Consider the following 16430-nt stretch of genomic DNA (forward strand, 5'->3'; position numbering starts at 1 on the left):
CCTAAAAACAGTAAAACTGTAGCTAAATGCTAAAATTACCTAAAAACGGTAAAACTGTAGCTAAAAGCTAATACCTCAATTAAACACAGTAAAATTGTAAGTAAAAGCTAACATTAACTGAACTTCCATTAAACACGGTAAAACTGTAGCTAAAAGCTAAAATGACCTAATCGCAGTAATACTAGGGGGTAGTATTAGTACTATTAGGGGGAGTGGTGGCGCAGAGGTTAGAGAAGTTGGGCCTGTGATCAACATTTTTGAAGTAATTTTAGAGATTTTAATGTTTTTGTGTCGGTGATGCCTTTAAAAATAAATTTCAATGGATAAAGTGTTTGTTTTTTTTGCTTGCTTTTTTCTTCAGGTGTTGCCACAGTGAGGCTGCTACCACAGCCACCTAAATGCTTCTAAACGTATAAACGTTACAAATATCAACTGGTGGCACATTATTGTCCATCAACCCAGTTGTTCTCATCTGTGAATTGTTAAAATAGCACAAAATGTATGAAAGTAGTTTGATTGCCAACATAAATATGATATAAACTATAAACATAAAAACAAAAAGTGTAAATGCTGAATCAGCATTCACCCAGTTAAAACATGAAAACATTTTATCTTCATTGCTGATTGTTGGAATACTGAGTAACAAATCACTTCCAGTTGTTTGATTGGTTGAATATTTAAAACTTAAGCTCACATTTAATTACAAAAAAGCTTTACAAACTCAAAACTGTCTTAAATCTAAAAGATTGGAAAAATAGTGTGATTTTTAGGTCATGTGGGTGTGAAGATTGATGGACTGGTATGCTCCTCCTTTTTCTTTTAAATAAATTTAGACAACTCTCAATCTTCTATTAAGACCATCAGTTTTATTGAAGACCAGATTTGACAGATGAATAAAGATTTCAGTCAATTCCACTTATCGTTTCGCAGGTGGGAACTATGACGCCAACATGGTGTTTGCTAACACCTTATTAAAGGAGTTGCAGCTTTATACGATGAAAAAACAAATGAGAAACGTGCCACAGTGGTTAATGAATGAAGGCAAGAGGAAATGCAAACTGCACTCCTACAAATCCAGATGATGAATATTTGCTCTTCTGCCTATAAGATGGATGAATGGCCATTTCTCAACAAATCAAAAGCAACCTTTTGTAAATCTTTCAACAATGTCCTGTGCTAAGTTTAGATTCGTGAGCTCACCTCTGATGAAGCTACATCAACCAGGAGTTTGACTTTTCTGAGGAAACAAATTGCCAGAGAAAATCTAAATCTAGGTTAAGGAGATCTTGTAGGCTTTGAATTGCTTGTAGAGCTACAATGGAACAAATATAAGCCACAAAATACCTAAATACGAGCTAAATTTATTCTCATTAGGGATGGAACACCAAAGTAACAGACTTCTTCTGTTTATTTAAGGTCTTTTTTTTTCTTTGGCAGAAATTAAAATCTGATGGAACAATATGGCAAATCAGAAATTACACACCCGTGTAAATGATACATAAAACGAAACAGGAGTCAAACAAAGTACCAGGGAAGTTATTTTAATCCCTCAAAATAGCCCAGGTCAGGAGGCAGTACTTTTAAAATGTACCGACACTTCTGGAGTGAAGCACTGACCGTTTCTGATTGATCGTATACTTTTCACATCTGGTTTCTGTTTTTCTGTCTGTCATCTCACATTTAAACCCACGGCAGCTCGTTCGATATTGATTAGTTCGTACCACAGGCACAGTTATTTCAATTAACATTTAAAATTGCCCACGTCTGGTTTAATTATCTGGAGAACGATGCACGCTGCAGGAGCAGCGGCGATCAAGTACTCTTGAGAAAGAATAGGGAGAGAGGGTGCGGATCATGGGATGTCTTCAAAGTGACTTTGTTTCATAATACAGATTTTTAAAAAAGGCACTCGCGCCTCATTACAGGCTTGTTGACAGTTAAACACAAGCAGAACGTGAATGATCACAGCTGAAGCAGACACAGGAGTGTGGAGATGTTTTCAGAACACGCACACACACAAAAAGAAAAAACATACAGCAAAATCCCCTCCCACCCTCCCTCCCCCATACGGGATCAGCTACACAGACATGAATACATCAGACAGGCATTGCCATACATCCAATAGAAAATACAAATGGCTGCCAAGTGTCCCAAAATCTCCGAACATATCATTTCAAAGCATATCTACCGTATTTTCTGCCATACACGTTGCACTGTTGTATAAGTCACATTAGTCCAAATATGTCTAATAAAGTGAAAAAAACAAATGCGTCGCTTCGCCGTATAAATCGCATCTATTACGCGTCACCGCTGACAACCTGGAAACGTGGGCCGGTGTTGTGCCAAAAATCGATTGGCTGCCAAATGGCGGTCACAGGAGCGCGCACAGGAGGACTTTAACAAGAATTTAACAAGATTAACACATAAATACAATTATTTGTTTGCTCGACTTTATAGTAAAGGTGTGTCTCATTGAACTGTTCTTTAATAAATACACTGTAATGGTTAAATCAGCTGCATTTCAAAAGCCGATTCACAGAAGCAGGAGCACGTAAGGGACGGCTCGCTGCGCATTTCTTCGAATTTTAACAAGATAAGCACCTAAAACAATTATTTGCTTGAAATTATAGCAAAGGTTTGTCTCATTGAACTTTTCTTTAATAAAACACTGTAATGGTCAAATTAGCTGTATTTCAAAAGTATTCGCTGCCTCGGTGCTCCAGGACCGCGCAGAGGGAGGAAATCAGGAAGGAGGAATGTTGCGCATTTCTTCAAAATTGAACAAGACAAGCACCTAAAACAATTATTTGTTTGCTCGACATTATAGTAAAGGTGTGTCTCAGTTGAACTTTTCCTTAATAAATACACTTCAATGGTGAAATCAGCTTCATTTCGCCGGGGCGGCGCAGCGAAATTAAGCTGATTTGACGGTTGCTCCAGGCATGATCCCGAAGCTGGACATAGGTGGCAGGTTATGGCAAGCCGATTGTGTCTTTAATAGCCACTTTTACCTATTACATGACACAACGGCATGCCATACTACTCGAGTGCCATTTAGCGGCTGAAAATGGTAGTGTTCAATATTTTTAATGTGCAAATGAATGAAAACGGTCATATCTCAGCCAAAAATTAGTTCATAAATATGGGAAAAATAACATAAATAAGTCGCTTCGGTGTATAAGCGGCAGGGCATGTAAATTGTACAAAAAACTGTGACTTATAGGCTGAAAAATACGGTAATCTTTTCCAAATGAACATGACGCATATAGTAACTTCTCTTATCCGGTGTTCATATGCTGAGGGATGTGGATCCTTCCATCCGCATAAAATAAGTCTCCTGGCTAGAAGAGAGCCAACAGTAATCAAATTCCTCTCGTACTTGCTAAAGGATGCATCCACAAGAACCACCCCAAACAATAAATTGAATGTTGACGGGTACACTGTTTCTCCACACGTCCCAGAGAAAGTATCAAAAATAGATTGACAATAACCCCGCAGCTTTGGGTAGGTCCAGAATGTGTGTAAGAGCATAGCTGGAGTTTGTTTACAATGATTACATGCAGGATCCAGGTTGGTTTTAATCTTGGACAGTTTGTCTTTTATAGTGACATTTTTGTCTTGAATTTATTGGAAGAACCATTTTATTTGCGTTAGTTCATTTTTCTCCAATCAGAAAATGTGTTTGATCTGTAAAACTAGCTTGCAGTACGTCTGAAAGCTACTTAGTCTTCTGTAGGTGGACTCAACCAGTTCTTTCCTAATGAAAAACACAGCGTCTTAAAGTATTCTCCCTCAGTGTTAGTTCAGAAAATTCTTGTCTTGGTGATTTTGGTTTTGTTCTGTTCAAATGTCACAGAAAAGAGTATCATTTAAAACACCTAATTAAATCTACCTTGCTATTCTTCTCCAGTTGTTTCTCGTATATTTTATTGCTCATGTTGTGTCCTCTTCCTGCATTTAGGATCCTTCATTAATATCTCTCAGATGATCGCCTGTGTGGGTCAGCAGGCCATCAGTGGCTCTCGAGTCCCTAACGGTTTTGAGAACCGCTCCTTGCCTCACTTTGAGAAACACTCCAAAGTAAGACATCGTACATTTTATTTTAAATACTTTTTGTTTAGTTCTAAAACTTGCCCCACTTTTGAACTTGTTCAAGACGTCACTGGTTTTATTTACCGGTAAATGGAAATAACATGTTACAGGCACAGTCAGTCCGTAATAGCTTGATTGTGACCAAAATTCATCAGATCCCTGTCTCAGAGTGAGCTCAGAAGTGCTCGTTTTCAATCAGTATGCTAAGGCAGTGTTCATTTGCATATTCAAAAAGGATCGCAATCTTCTTTGATTTTGTACTCATTCTTGTCTTTGTTAAATAATAACACGGAAAAAAAAAAAAATTTAAATAGAGACGGACTGAGGAGAATAGTGCCAGTGTTGTGGACATTTCCAGAATACTTAAAAGCTTGCTTTATGACTTTATGATTTTTCCGTAGCTGCCTGCTGCTAAAGGTTTTGTGGCTGACAGCTTCTATTCTGGTCTGACTCCCACTGAGTTCTTCTTCCACACCATGGCTGGTCGAGAGGGTCTCGTGGATACTGCAGTGAAAACTGCAGAAACTGGGTACATGCAGGTAAAGCCATTGCATTTCTCCAGCCCCGTTCCTTAGCTTAGTTGACATGCAGACATCAGATAAATGAATACCATTTTTTTCCGGCGTATAAGTCGCATCAGTTAAAAAAAAAAAAAAAGCACGAAGAGGAAAAAAAAAAAGATATATGTCACTTCGGCATATAAGTTGCATTTATTATGCGTCACCGCTGACCTGTTGTGTTTATTATGCATTTATTTATTAGTCAAAACAGCTTAATTTTGCCTGGGCTGGCTCGCTCGCTCCATCCATCCATTCATTCATCCATCCACGCAAGATTAACACTTAAAAACAGTTATTTGCTTGCTTGACATTATAGCAACGTTGTGTCTCATTTCAACTTTTCCTTAATAAATGCACTTTAATGGTCAAAACAGCTTCATTTCGCCTGGGCGGCGCAGCGCCATCCATCCTTCGCAGCCGGAGCCGCTAGCTCTCCAGCGTTCCTCCGCCTGCACCAGCTGAGTGAAGCGAGCGCACATGGGAGGACTTGCTATTGTAGTTCTTAGAAATTTAAAGCGTCAGTAAAAAATTGCGTTATGAATATGGAAACAAACCCCGCAAATAAGTCGCTTCGGCGTATAAGTCGCAGGACTGACAAATCTATGCTAAAAACTGCGACTTATACGCCGGAAAATACGGTAAAAAAAAACAACACTTTTTTTGTGCAATGTTTTTATGTTGAAAAATGGTCACAAATTTGGAACAAAGAATATCTAAAATACAAAACCTGAAATACTGAAGGGAAGTTTAAAAGGACTGAATATGTGCTAGGGATCAACGCTCGTAAATATTTAGTAGAAACCACTTTTTTATTATTTATTTATCATTTAATAAATATTAAATAGAAAATAACCTCCCATTTTCTGGGCTGCTCTTAGTCTCCCTTAATTGGGTCTTCTGCACAAAAACGTCACAAAACCACAAATTAAGTTCAAAATGACAGAATGCAGCTTTGTCACATAAATAAGTGGCTTCTTTTGTTTAGCTTCTCATTTATCAAATCAATTGTTCAGCTGTGTTGAACTTTATGCCTTTTGTTGATGTTTGGACAGAGACGTCTGGTGAAGTCCCTTGAAGATTTGTGCTCGCAGTACGACTTGACGGTGCGCAGCTCCACCGGCGACATCATCCAGTTTATTTATGGTGGAGATGGTCTTGACCCAGCTGCAATGGAAGGAAAAGACGAGCCGCTGGAGTTTAAAAGAGTCCTGGACAACATTCGGGTGCGTTAATTGAGCTAGTGATCTTAAAAAAGTTTTTTTTGTTTCCTCACACTGATTCTTTAATCTCCTTCACACACACTTATACATTTTCCACCCACACTTTAGATACCTCCACAAACCTTCATTGGTGGTCATGGTTCCACTTATAGCGGAACTAACTTTCCATTTAGCAGATTTGCTCTTTTGCTATCTTTGAATAGGCTGTCTTTAGTGGAAATGGCTTCCGCTACGTTTAAATCCAGTAAATTTGATTTACACAGAGCGGTGCAATGCAGAGCCAAGTAAAGTTAAGCACCACCTGGTGATGTCACCACAGTGCTTTTCCTCCTCAATCCTACCGCAACAGTCTCTGAATCATGGTGTCAGTTTACAGCCAGTAACATAAATGCCAGTCCAAACCTGAACAGGAAAACAACATGAGAAACCCATTCTCACGCTCAGAAACATTGCACACATAATTCCTACCCAACATACTTTGCAATGCTCACACCGTCTCTGGGACGTGACTCTCTCACACATTTCACACGTCTTTACTTTAATGCAAACAGATTTATTACTAATATTGATGATGATGCACAGCAACATTGTAGTTAGTTTATAAATGTAGTAAACCACAAAGAAGATCGGCAGACTGGGTTAATTCATTAAAGTAAATGACACGAGGGAAACGTCCGACACACATTGAATGCATCACTGCTTCAGCACAGCAGAGTACTGCACCGCCTTTTTGGTTCTGACGGACCGGATTAATTTCTGAAAGCTCACCTCTGAATGGGTCATGGACGCTTTACTTGTGATTTATGAACCGTTTTATGTTGTGTTCACTTACAGTGTTGCCACGTTACAGACAGTCTGATGGTGTCGGCGACAGCAGTGCATGATAAAAGTTAGCGCTTTAACGTTTGCTTCTGCTAATATTTGCGTCTGTTTAATGGTTTAGCGTTAGTGAGACAAATTTTTTTAGTTAGCAACTTAGTTTTTTTTTAGTTAGCGAATTAGCAAATTTATGAATTAGCAACATTATTTTAGTTAACAAATTAGCAGCTAACTTTTTGGTTAGCTGTGCCCACCACTGTAAACCTTCTATATGCGTCTCTGATAAAGACTTCACAAGAGTCATGTTGTTGCTAAAGTAATTACTTCAGTAATTATCTTATAATGTATTTTTGCCACTAGATTTCCGTATCTCTGTTTTTGTGATTAATGAACTTGCCGCATTCAGTACATTTTATATGCGAAGAGTGTGTTCCCTGCCAGCAGAAACTTAATTACAAAAAAACTAATGAAGTGACTTCCTGTAACAAGAAGGTCATTAGTCATTACAGATGGTTTATAGAAGAAGCTCGTTTGCAACCTAGTCAGGATAAGAAATGCTAAAAGAAAACCTTCATTCATTCGGCTGACTTAAAAATGCACAGAAATATGAAAAAGGTAAACAATTTTTTTTTCTAGTTGTGAATTTTCAAAACATAGCTGCTGTAAAAGTGAATGTTTTATGTGATACACAGAATAATTGTTTTAATCACAACCTTTTCATTAAGTCTTCAATTGGTTGATCACAACAATAAATTTAATGAATGAATGAGTTAATAAATTGTATCTAAAATGGTCTGTGGTGCTGTTCACAAATTTCATTTCATTTCAAGTGTTTGTCGTGATTTAAGGACTACAGATGCTGTCGTGCTTATTTTTCAAGTTTTCTCTGCTTGAATAGTCAACGTAGCTGTGGAAATGTAGTTCTTATTGTGTTCATAATTATGAAGCACATTCAAATGACTCTCAAAAAGAGCTGCGTTCAGTTTAGTTTCATTTAGAAGTGAAGAGTTCGAGAGAGGAACAAGTGTCTTACCCAACTGCTTAAAGTGGAGGTCAGCTGATAATCTTCCACTTGAGTTTGGAAGTGATGATTTTTAATTTGTAAATAAAATCTGTTGTTTTGTTCAAAGGAGGACACACTTATTTAAAGTTTTTGTTTTCATATTTCAAGGTTTTAGATATTTGTTTAGAAAAGCAGAAAGAAAATAAAGCGTTTTTTTTTGTTTTTTTTACGATAACTTATATTTTTCATTTGAAATAGATCAGGAATGTCTGACTTTGTGCAGTGAAATACCAAAATGGTGAACACGAAAAGTAAAAGTGGTAGCAGTTATACACTGATTAGTAGTGAACAAACCACCAACATATTCACAATATTTTTGGTAATCATAGGCTGCAGAATGTGAGGCTGAAAGTTTATTATACTCCATTTATTACACTAAGCATTTAATCAGGTTACATATCATTTGTTTACTCCTCTTGTTTACTCTGTGTATGTTTACATTGTGGACATCAGTTTCCTACAACCATGTTCTTGGAAACAGCATAAATAAATGCTGAATAAACAAAAAGGTCAGACGTGCAATGTTCATTGACATTTATAGAAAGGTATTGACTTCTGTGTGTATAGCTAAAGAAAATAAATGTTTATCAAGGCCGCATTAAAATTACGTTTATAGTTCATTAGACATATAATTGGAATTAAAACAGTTTGTAGACTTGGATCAGTCAACTGTTGTGATTGTGAATAAAATGTAAACTAGAAAAATTGCATTTTTTGTGAAAATACAGTGTGAATGCTTAATGCAGAAGAACTTGCTGAAAAAAGCAGAGATTCGCTAAAAAAACATGCTGGATTGTAGCTAAAATGGCTGAGCAAGCCTAAATTAGCAGAAGAAAGCAGAAAGAACACATATTTGTGACTTTGGTTGAAATAAGCAGAAATGAGCACAAAATTTAGGAAATTAGCTAAAACGCTGAAAATGGCAAGAAAATAGCTGAAAAGTTCATGAAATGCAGAAAGAAGCTTAAACTACCAGAAGGAAGTGGAATGAGCTTATTTAAATGAGCTAAAAAATGTGAAATTAGCCTAAAAAGCTAAATGTAGCATAAAAAATTTCAATAGCAGCTGAAATTGCAGAAAGAGCTAAAACTAGCAGAAAAAAACTGAAAGGATCATAGCAAGCTTAAATTAGTATAAATAAGTTAAATAGGTTGAAAGTAGCAGAAATTACCATGAAAACTTGAATTTATCTGAAATCAGATGAAATTAGCTAAAAAATGTTTAAAAAAAATGGCTGAAATGGTAGCAGAAGCTTAAATTAGCAGACGAAAGCTGAAAGTAACACGTTTGACCAATTAGGCTGAAAGAAGCATAAATGAGCACAAAAGAGTGGAAATTATCTGAAAAAAGCTGAAATTAGAAAAAAAAAAATATATATATAAAAAGTAGCTCAAAAGCAGAAGCTTAAGTTACAAGAAAGAAGTGGAAAGAGCACATTTTTGCTGAATTAGGCTGAAAAAAGTTTAAATCGGTGCAAAAAAAGTGGAATTAGCTGAAAAATAAAATTAGCATAAACATCTAAATAGTAGCTGAAATAGCAGAAAACGCTGAAACTAGCAGAAATAAGCTGAAAGGAGCATAACAAGCTGAAATGAGCAGAAATAAGTTAGAAGAAGCACAAAAATGTAATTAACAGAGAGAATTTGAAAGTAGCACAAAACAGCTAAAAAAAACCAGCTGATATGTAAAAGGTGCAGTAAAAGGTTGTAAGCAAATGTAAAGATGTGTTGGATGTAAAATGAGCTTAATTCATTTTCTATGGAAAAAAAACTGGCAGAAAAGGCTAAATATTTCAAAAAGCTAAAGTTGCACCAATACCAAAAGTCATAGGACCCTTCTCTTGAACGAGCTGAACATTTTGATACCTAAATTGCTGAAATAGCTTAAAAACTGCATGACGAGACTCGGCTTAACAGCATTCACACAACTCAAAACCAACAAGTAAAGAATCTTTTCATGACTAAGCAGAAATAAAATAACTGGTATTCTGTACTCGATCGTTACTATTGTTGCTGCGATAAATGATCACAAACGCTTGCAAGGAAAGAAAACTCTCTGCAGGAAATAAATTTCTGCTGTTGCGTTCTTGACGTGACATTTTTATTTATGACGCATTCAATTTATGTGAAGTTTCAGAGATTACAAAAAGTCAAAATAATGTTTGATTTATTATTAGATGGATTAATATGCACTGTATGTATCCAGTAGAACTAATTACATTTACTGTTACAGTAGCAGATCTTAATTGTTTTAAACAGCATGTTCACAGTTATTGCAACTAAACTGAATATGATAAATTGATATTTTATGTCTTCTCTCCCCTCAGGCCGTCTGTGCGTGTCCAAAAGAGCGTGCACTCAGTCAAAACGAGCTCGTCCACTCAGCAGACAACATCATGAAAAGAACCGACTTCATGTGCTGCAGAGACAACTTTTTGGAGGTAGTTAAAACAAATGGTTCTTATTTGTACAACTGGATGTGGAAACATTTGGACGCTGATTGTGTCTTGTAATTTTAGCTGAATATCATAATCGTTAAAAAACAAATATTCACATTAAAGTGCCTTTGTTTTTTGGGATGCTTTTTTTTTCCTGAACTTTTCCTCTGCAGCAGTTGACTAAATTTTATCAGACAATAAAGCCTGTCAACTAGGCCTGTCGCGATAAACAATAAATCAATTAATCGCATGATAAATGAAAGCTATCGACCTCATTTTCATTTATCGACTTTATTGTTTCTTCTCTTTTTTTTCCTCTCTCTCTTTGCTAAAAACAGCTAACCTGTGAGCTAAGCTAACAGGCTGGCCTCAAGGGGGAAAAAACCTCCGTCTTGTCGAATTTCCAAAATTCAGTTGAAATTCGTGCCTTCATGTAAAAAGTTGTTTTTCTCTGCAAAAAGAAGCTGAGAACTTGATTACTAATGATTTTTTTTATTAAAAACGTTGTGTGAAAAATGCTACCCCAAAGAGCTCAAACCACACCGAGCGTCCGCCATTTTGAGAACCGAAAACAAGGAAGCAGAGACAGCCCATGTCACGTCAAGGGGCCTCCCTCTCATTTTCTCTTAAAGAGACACGCTGCTCGCTCCCTCACTATCCATCCTTCAATTCAAGCAGTCTTATACTACCATCCGGTGGCATAAAAAGTTACTACACTCAAAATAAATTAACCAACATTTTTACTTAATTTTACAATAACTAATTATTGTAAAATTTCAAACAATATTATCGTTTATCACGATATTTTCTGAGACAATTAATTGCTCAGCAAAATTTATCGTGACAGACCTACTGTCAACCTCAGAATTCATTCAGCTTCGTTGGTGATGTCACACCATAATGACACATGGAAGAATAAATAAAACAATTATGCATACATGTTCATTAATAGCCTATTAATGTGAACAGTTGTGTTTTCTATTAAAAACTGATTTAATCTCACCTTACAGTCTAAGTGTTGCATATATTAACACTGAAAAATCAAAGTGTTCAGGTAATGTTTTTCTTCAATAAGGGCAGACTTCACTGTGTTAGGCTGAGTGTTCTGGCATCGTGACATGAATGAAGTTACGTAGCTGTTAAGTACAAAATTAGAAGCAAAGAAATCCAAAATAAAGTCTTCATAAGTCCAAGGAGCCACAACAAACACAGTCCCATAAGTTCTTACTCGCATAGTAGGCCAACCAGTTTTATGGTGATAAGATGGTTTCTGGAGTCCGCCCTCTCCCCCGTCGACTCCTCTGAGGCAGCCATAGCCAAAGTGGTTCAAAACATCAAAGTTCATGTTCAATAATCCAGGTAAAAAAATCCATCAAAGTTAAGTCAAGTCATCTGGATGTTTTTTTATTAATTTTTTTGGATGAAATGTTTCGTCCTTCATCCAAAGGACTTCATCAGTCCGAGGAGCCACAACAAACTCAGTCCATAAGTGGTTTACTCACATAGTGAGCCAACCAGTTGATGTTTTGAACCACTTTGGCTATGGCTGCCACAGAGGAGTTGTCGGGGGAGTGGACAGTCTCCAGAAAACATCTTATCACCATAAAACTGGTTGGCCCACTATTGCCCCTTTTCCACAGTTCCTCCTTGGCCTTGCTTTACCCTGCTCAGGCCGGTTCCGTGTTCTTTTCCACAGGGCCTTCTTCTTGGAACCGGCCTGTTTTTTCAGTACCTACTTCTCTGCAGTTCCATTGAAGCCAAGCAGGACTCTAAAACGTGATGTCAGCGCTCTGTCGGTTACTGATTGGTCAGGGGGCGGAGTCATTGATCGGAGGGCGGAGTTTCAGAAACTTCCACTGCAACCCGATCTGCCATTTTCTTTTTAACTCGCCATTAGAAACAACTCGAATCCCGAGGAGCGTATTTTGGAGTATTTTGAAGGTGTAAAGAAACAATAATGTCACAACTGTGGTCAAATGCTGAAGTTCAGGCGTTTTTGTGTTTGCTGGCCGATGAAAAAGTTCAGAGCGAGCTAGATGAAGCGACGTAATGAGAAGGTTTTTAAAGAGGTGTCGGTGCGTTGATAATAATGATATGCCCACTAAAGGGCACTAATGGGTACTGTGGAAATGGAAAATGAAGCGATCCAACCTGTACCGGCCCAATAAGGGCTGAGCCGAGCAGGACATATGGAAATGAGGCTTATACACTTAGGAGACTGAGTTTGTTGTGGCTCCTCGCACTAATGAAGTCCTTTGGATGAAGGACGAAAAGTCTCAACAAAAAGAAAACTGTCCAGAGGACCTGACTGAACTTTGTTGGATGATTTAAAAAGTGTTGCAGGAACTCAAGGTATTTTCAGCAAAACTGGCACAAAAATCTTTCATCCATAATAATAAAATATATATATATATATTTCCAGGTGTAGAAAATTATTCACAACTTCTCAGGTGGTTGTATATTTTTGCTACAACTTGAATGTTTCACTACGCACCGTTTGTTCTAAAAATAACAATTATTCTGGGAACTAATTATAATCTAGTTGTTTATTCAATCTTCACCTCCTGTGGTGCACCCCCAACATACAAATAGTGCCAAGCAGCTTGTAACTGAAAGTGAATTCTCCGTGTTTTTGGTAGTATTTGATGCATTTTCAAGCGCAAAGAATATTGTCAAAGGCGTGTTATGTATTTGAACCTTTCCCTCCTCTTGTGAAGGAATTAACAGAGACTGGCTCAGAGAAGTACCTGGAGGTACAGTGACCGAGCATGCTGGATTCTTGTTGAACTAAATCCAGAATGGTGTGGCAACAGAACCTTTGCATTGACAAAACAACCTTCGTGACACAAATACCTGTTTGCTGTATTTATTGCAAATTATATTTCTAATTTATGTTTGCAATGTCTAACAAATGCATGGAACTTTGTCATGTTGTAAACATTCTGCGTTTAGAAAGAGTGGAATGAAAGTTTAGAATAAACTTGTGACTTTTATTCTCTTCCATGGACTTTAGGAGATAAAGAAGTTTATAAAGACCATGTCGGAAAGAATCAAGAAGACCAGAGATAAATACGGCATCAATGATAACGGCACTACCGAGGCAGGAAACGCATTTAATCATTGATAGAGCTTAAATAAAGTATTAATCTAAACTCAGCCATATTTTTTCTTATTCAGCCAAAAGTTCTTTATCAGCTGGATCGCGTTACTCCAACTCAGCTGGAGAAGTTTCTTGAAACCTGCAGAGACAAGTACATGAGGTACAACATTTATGTTCATTATATGTATAATGTCATGTATTTTTTTTTTTTATAGATGTGTTTCTGAACAAAAGCCACAGTGCCATCTTTTACCATTTTTGCTTGTTAAAAAATATATTCATGTGATGATCTGTAAAGTTTTCGTGCTGACATTTAAGTGTTGCAGGTGATCAGTCATGCAGTGTCTTCTGTCCATCAATATATGACCAGACTATTGCAATTGTGTGTTTAGTTTTTTAGACTTTTATTTTCTAAAGAACTCATGACATGTCCTGATATACTTAGAAGTATAATTTTATCTTTTATCGCCTCATCATTTGTCTTGGGTTAAAATAATTTTAGTATAATTTCAAATTTCTGTTTAGTGGCGTTATTCTTTTTTTGTTTTTTTGCAATGTATTAATGTTGTAGAGCCCAGATGGAGCCAGGCTCAGCCGTAGGAGCCCTGTGCGCTCAGAGCATCGGAGAGCCCGGCACTCAAATGACACTAAAAACGTTCCACTTCGCTGGTGTGGCATCGATGAATATCACTTTGGGAGTCCCTCGCATCAAAGAAATCATCAATGCCTCCAAGAACATAAGGTACCGTACTTGCTGCCGTACACGTCGCACTGCCGTATAAGTCGCATCAGTCCAAATACGTCTAATAAAGTGGAAAAAAAACATAAATAAGTCGCTTTGCCGTATAAGTCGCATCTATTATGTGTCACTGCTGACCACCCGGAAATGTGAGCCGATGTGCCAAAAATCAATTGGCTGCCAAATGGCGGCCGCGGGAGTGTGCACGGGAGGACTTTAACAAGAATTTAACAAGATTAACACTTAAAAACAATTATTTGTTTGTTCAAAATTATAGCAAAGGTGTGTCTCAGTTTAACTTTTCCTTAATAAATGCACTTTAACAGTCAGGATTATTGTTATTATTAACAGGATTATTGAGCATGCATCGGGATACTTTAACAGTAAAATCAGCTGCATTTCAAAAATTGATTTGCGGAAGCAGGATCGTGCAGAAGGACGACTCGCTGTGCATTTCGCCAAAATTTAATAAGATTAACACCTAAAAACAATTATCTGTTTGCTCAGCATTATAACAAAATTGTGTCTCAGTTTAACTTTTCCTTAATAAATGCATTTTAATGGTCAAATCAGCTGCATTTCACCTGGGCGGCGCGGTGAAATGCAGCTGATTTAACGTTTGCTCCAGGAGTTCCGGAGCGAGATGAAGGTGGCTTTGTATGGCAAGCCAAGTGTCTCATTAATAACCACTTTAACCTACTAATGAGACACTTGTCTTGCCATATTAGTCGAACGCCCTCTAGTGGCTGAAAATGGTAGTGTTCAATATTTTCCATGTCAGAATGAATGAAATCATCAGATCTCAGCCAAAAATTGGGTTATAAATATATATATAAAAAAAAACATATATTAGTCGCTTCGCTGTATAAGTCACAGGGTCTGCAAATTTATGCAAAACGTTGCGACTTATGCAGCGAAAAGTACGGCATGTCGTCACAAAGAAAGTGTGTTTTCTTTTGATTAGAAGATAAAAGGTGACTCTTGTCTTGGTTACGATGTCTCAGGTAAGTTACTGTAATTGTTGCAGCCAAATGGCTCAAGATCCCAAAAATGGTGTTGTTTTAATTGAATTAAAGCAATTTTTGTGTTTGACATTACTTTTTCCCCAGCTCTGTGGGTTAGAAATTTAATTAGTGTGTTCAGCAGAATGATCTGTGCTTGGCAACATAAAGTCTTTTTGTGTCACAGTAATAAATACTTCTATAATTTGTTTTGAATAATCTACTGAGAGCTCTTCTTGCCGTTCAGCACCCCTATAATCACGGCTCATCTGGACGTTGAAGACGACGCTGACTTTGCTAGGCTGGTGAAGGGCAGAATTGAGAAAACGCTACTTGGAGAGGTATTTACTTTATTCAATAAGTGGAAGCCATTACGTTAGAGGAAATAATCGACAGGCGTCTGTGATTTCAAAAGAGGAACTGTATGAGACGTATGACATTTCAATGAAAAGGTTACGTTTTCTATATTTCCTCCACAGATTTCAGAATACATTGAAGAAGTTTTTCTTCCAGATGACTGCTACATTTTGGTGAAATTGTCTCTGGAGAGAATAAGGCTGTTGCGATTAGAGGTACAACTATTTTTATATATTTTTTTGTCATTACAAGTGTAGAACATTTTTTTCCCTGCACAGATTCAGTCAATAATTCTTCTAGTTTGTTACATTTGGTCTGTCTGTGGTTTTAAATGTCAAACATGTTTTCTAAAATTATTTCCTGTCCATGGATGGGAGCACTGGAGTAGAGAAAAACAGTTTCATGTTCCTGAGATTTACTACAAGCATATTTCACAAATTAACTTGGTGAATACTGTAATTTTCTTCTTTACTTGAGATCACAAAATCACACGATTTAATTAAAAAAGAAAAAAGTAAATAGTTATTTTGAATGGACGCAAGAGAAATGCTTCCTAATTCACACACACATTGTTTTATTTTTAATTACAGTAGTCCCTCATTTATAGCGGGGGTTTAGTTCCCAGCCTCCCTGCGATAAGTGAAAAAGTAGGAATAGTAGTACAAGTAGTAGTAGTTTGTAAGAATTTTTTTTTTCTTCTTTCTGCGCCCTTTTCATTCAATGTTGTTTTTCTTGTTTTGATGAATTTGTTTTTTCTTTTAAATGAATGAATAAATGAATAATTACAAAGTAGCAGTAATAGTAGTAGTAGTAGTAAGTAGTAGTTTATTTTAGTATTTATATATATTAAGTTGTTTTAAATCCTTCCCACACTCTTGCAATATTCTAAACAATGTTTCTAAACTCTAAACGCTCCAAAAGAGCACAGCTTGTCATGATCTCTGCTCTCTGCCACCTGCTGCTCTCTGCCACCTCCTGCTCTCTGCCACCTGCTGCTCTCTGCCACCTGCTCCTCTCTGCCACCTGCTCCTCTCTGCCACCT

General features: G+C 37.0%; 1 protein-coding gene across 1 annotated transcript in view; it reads left to right on the forward strand.

Annotated features, from left to right (window-relative positions):
- Nucleotides 1-16430, forward strand: part of polr3a (polymerase (RNA) III (DNA directed) polypeptide A) — a 35461-nt gene that overhangs the window by 14209 nt on the left and 4822 nt on the right. The window contains exons 18-26 of the mRNA XM_037691096.1: nucleotides 3962-4080; nucleotides 4494-4631; nucleotides 5705-5875; nucleotides 10081-10194; nucleotides 13205-13291; nucleotides 13369-13451; nucleotides 13863-14033; nucleotides 15279-15372; nucleotides 15511-15603. Coding sequence (XP_037547024.1) covers nucleotides 3962-4080; nucleotides 4494-4631; nucleotides 5705-5875; nucleotides 10081-10194; nucleotides 13205-13291; nucleotides 13369-13451; nucleotides 13863-14033; nucleotides 15279-15372; nucleotides 15511-15603 — 1070 coding nt within the window. The remainder of the gene's footprint in view (nucleotides 1-3961; nucleotides 4081-4493; nucleotides 4632-5704; nucleotides 5876-10080; nucleotides 10195-13204; nucleotides 13292-13368; nucleotides 13452-13862; nucleotides 14034-15278; nucleotides 15373-15510; nucleotides 15604-16430) is intronic.

This window comes from Nematolebias whitei, chromosome 17 (assembly GCF_014905685.2).
Source record: "Nematolebias whitei isolate Nwh7 chromosome 17, NemWhi1, whole genome shotgun sequence".
Lineage (NCBI taxonomy): Eukaryota > Metazoa > Chordata > Actinopteri > Cyprinodontiformes > Rivulidae > Nematolebias > Nematolebias whitei.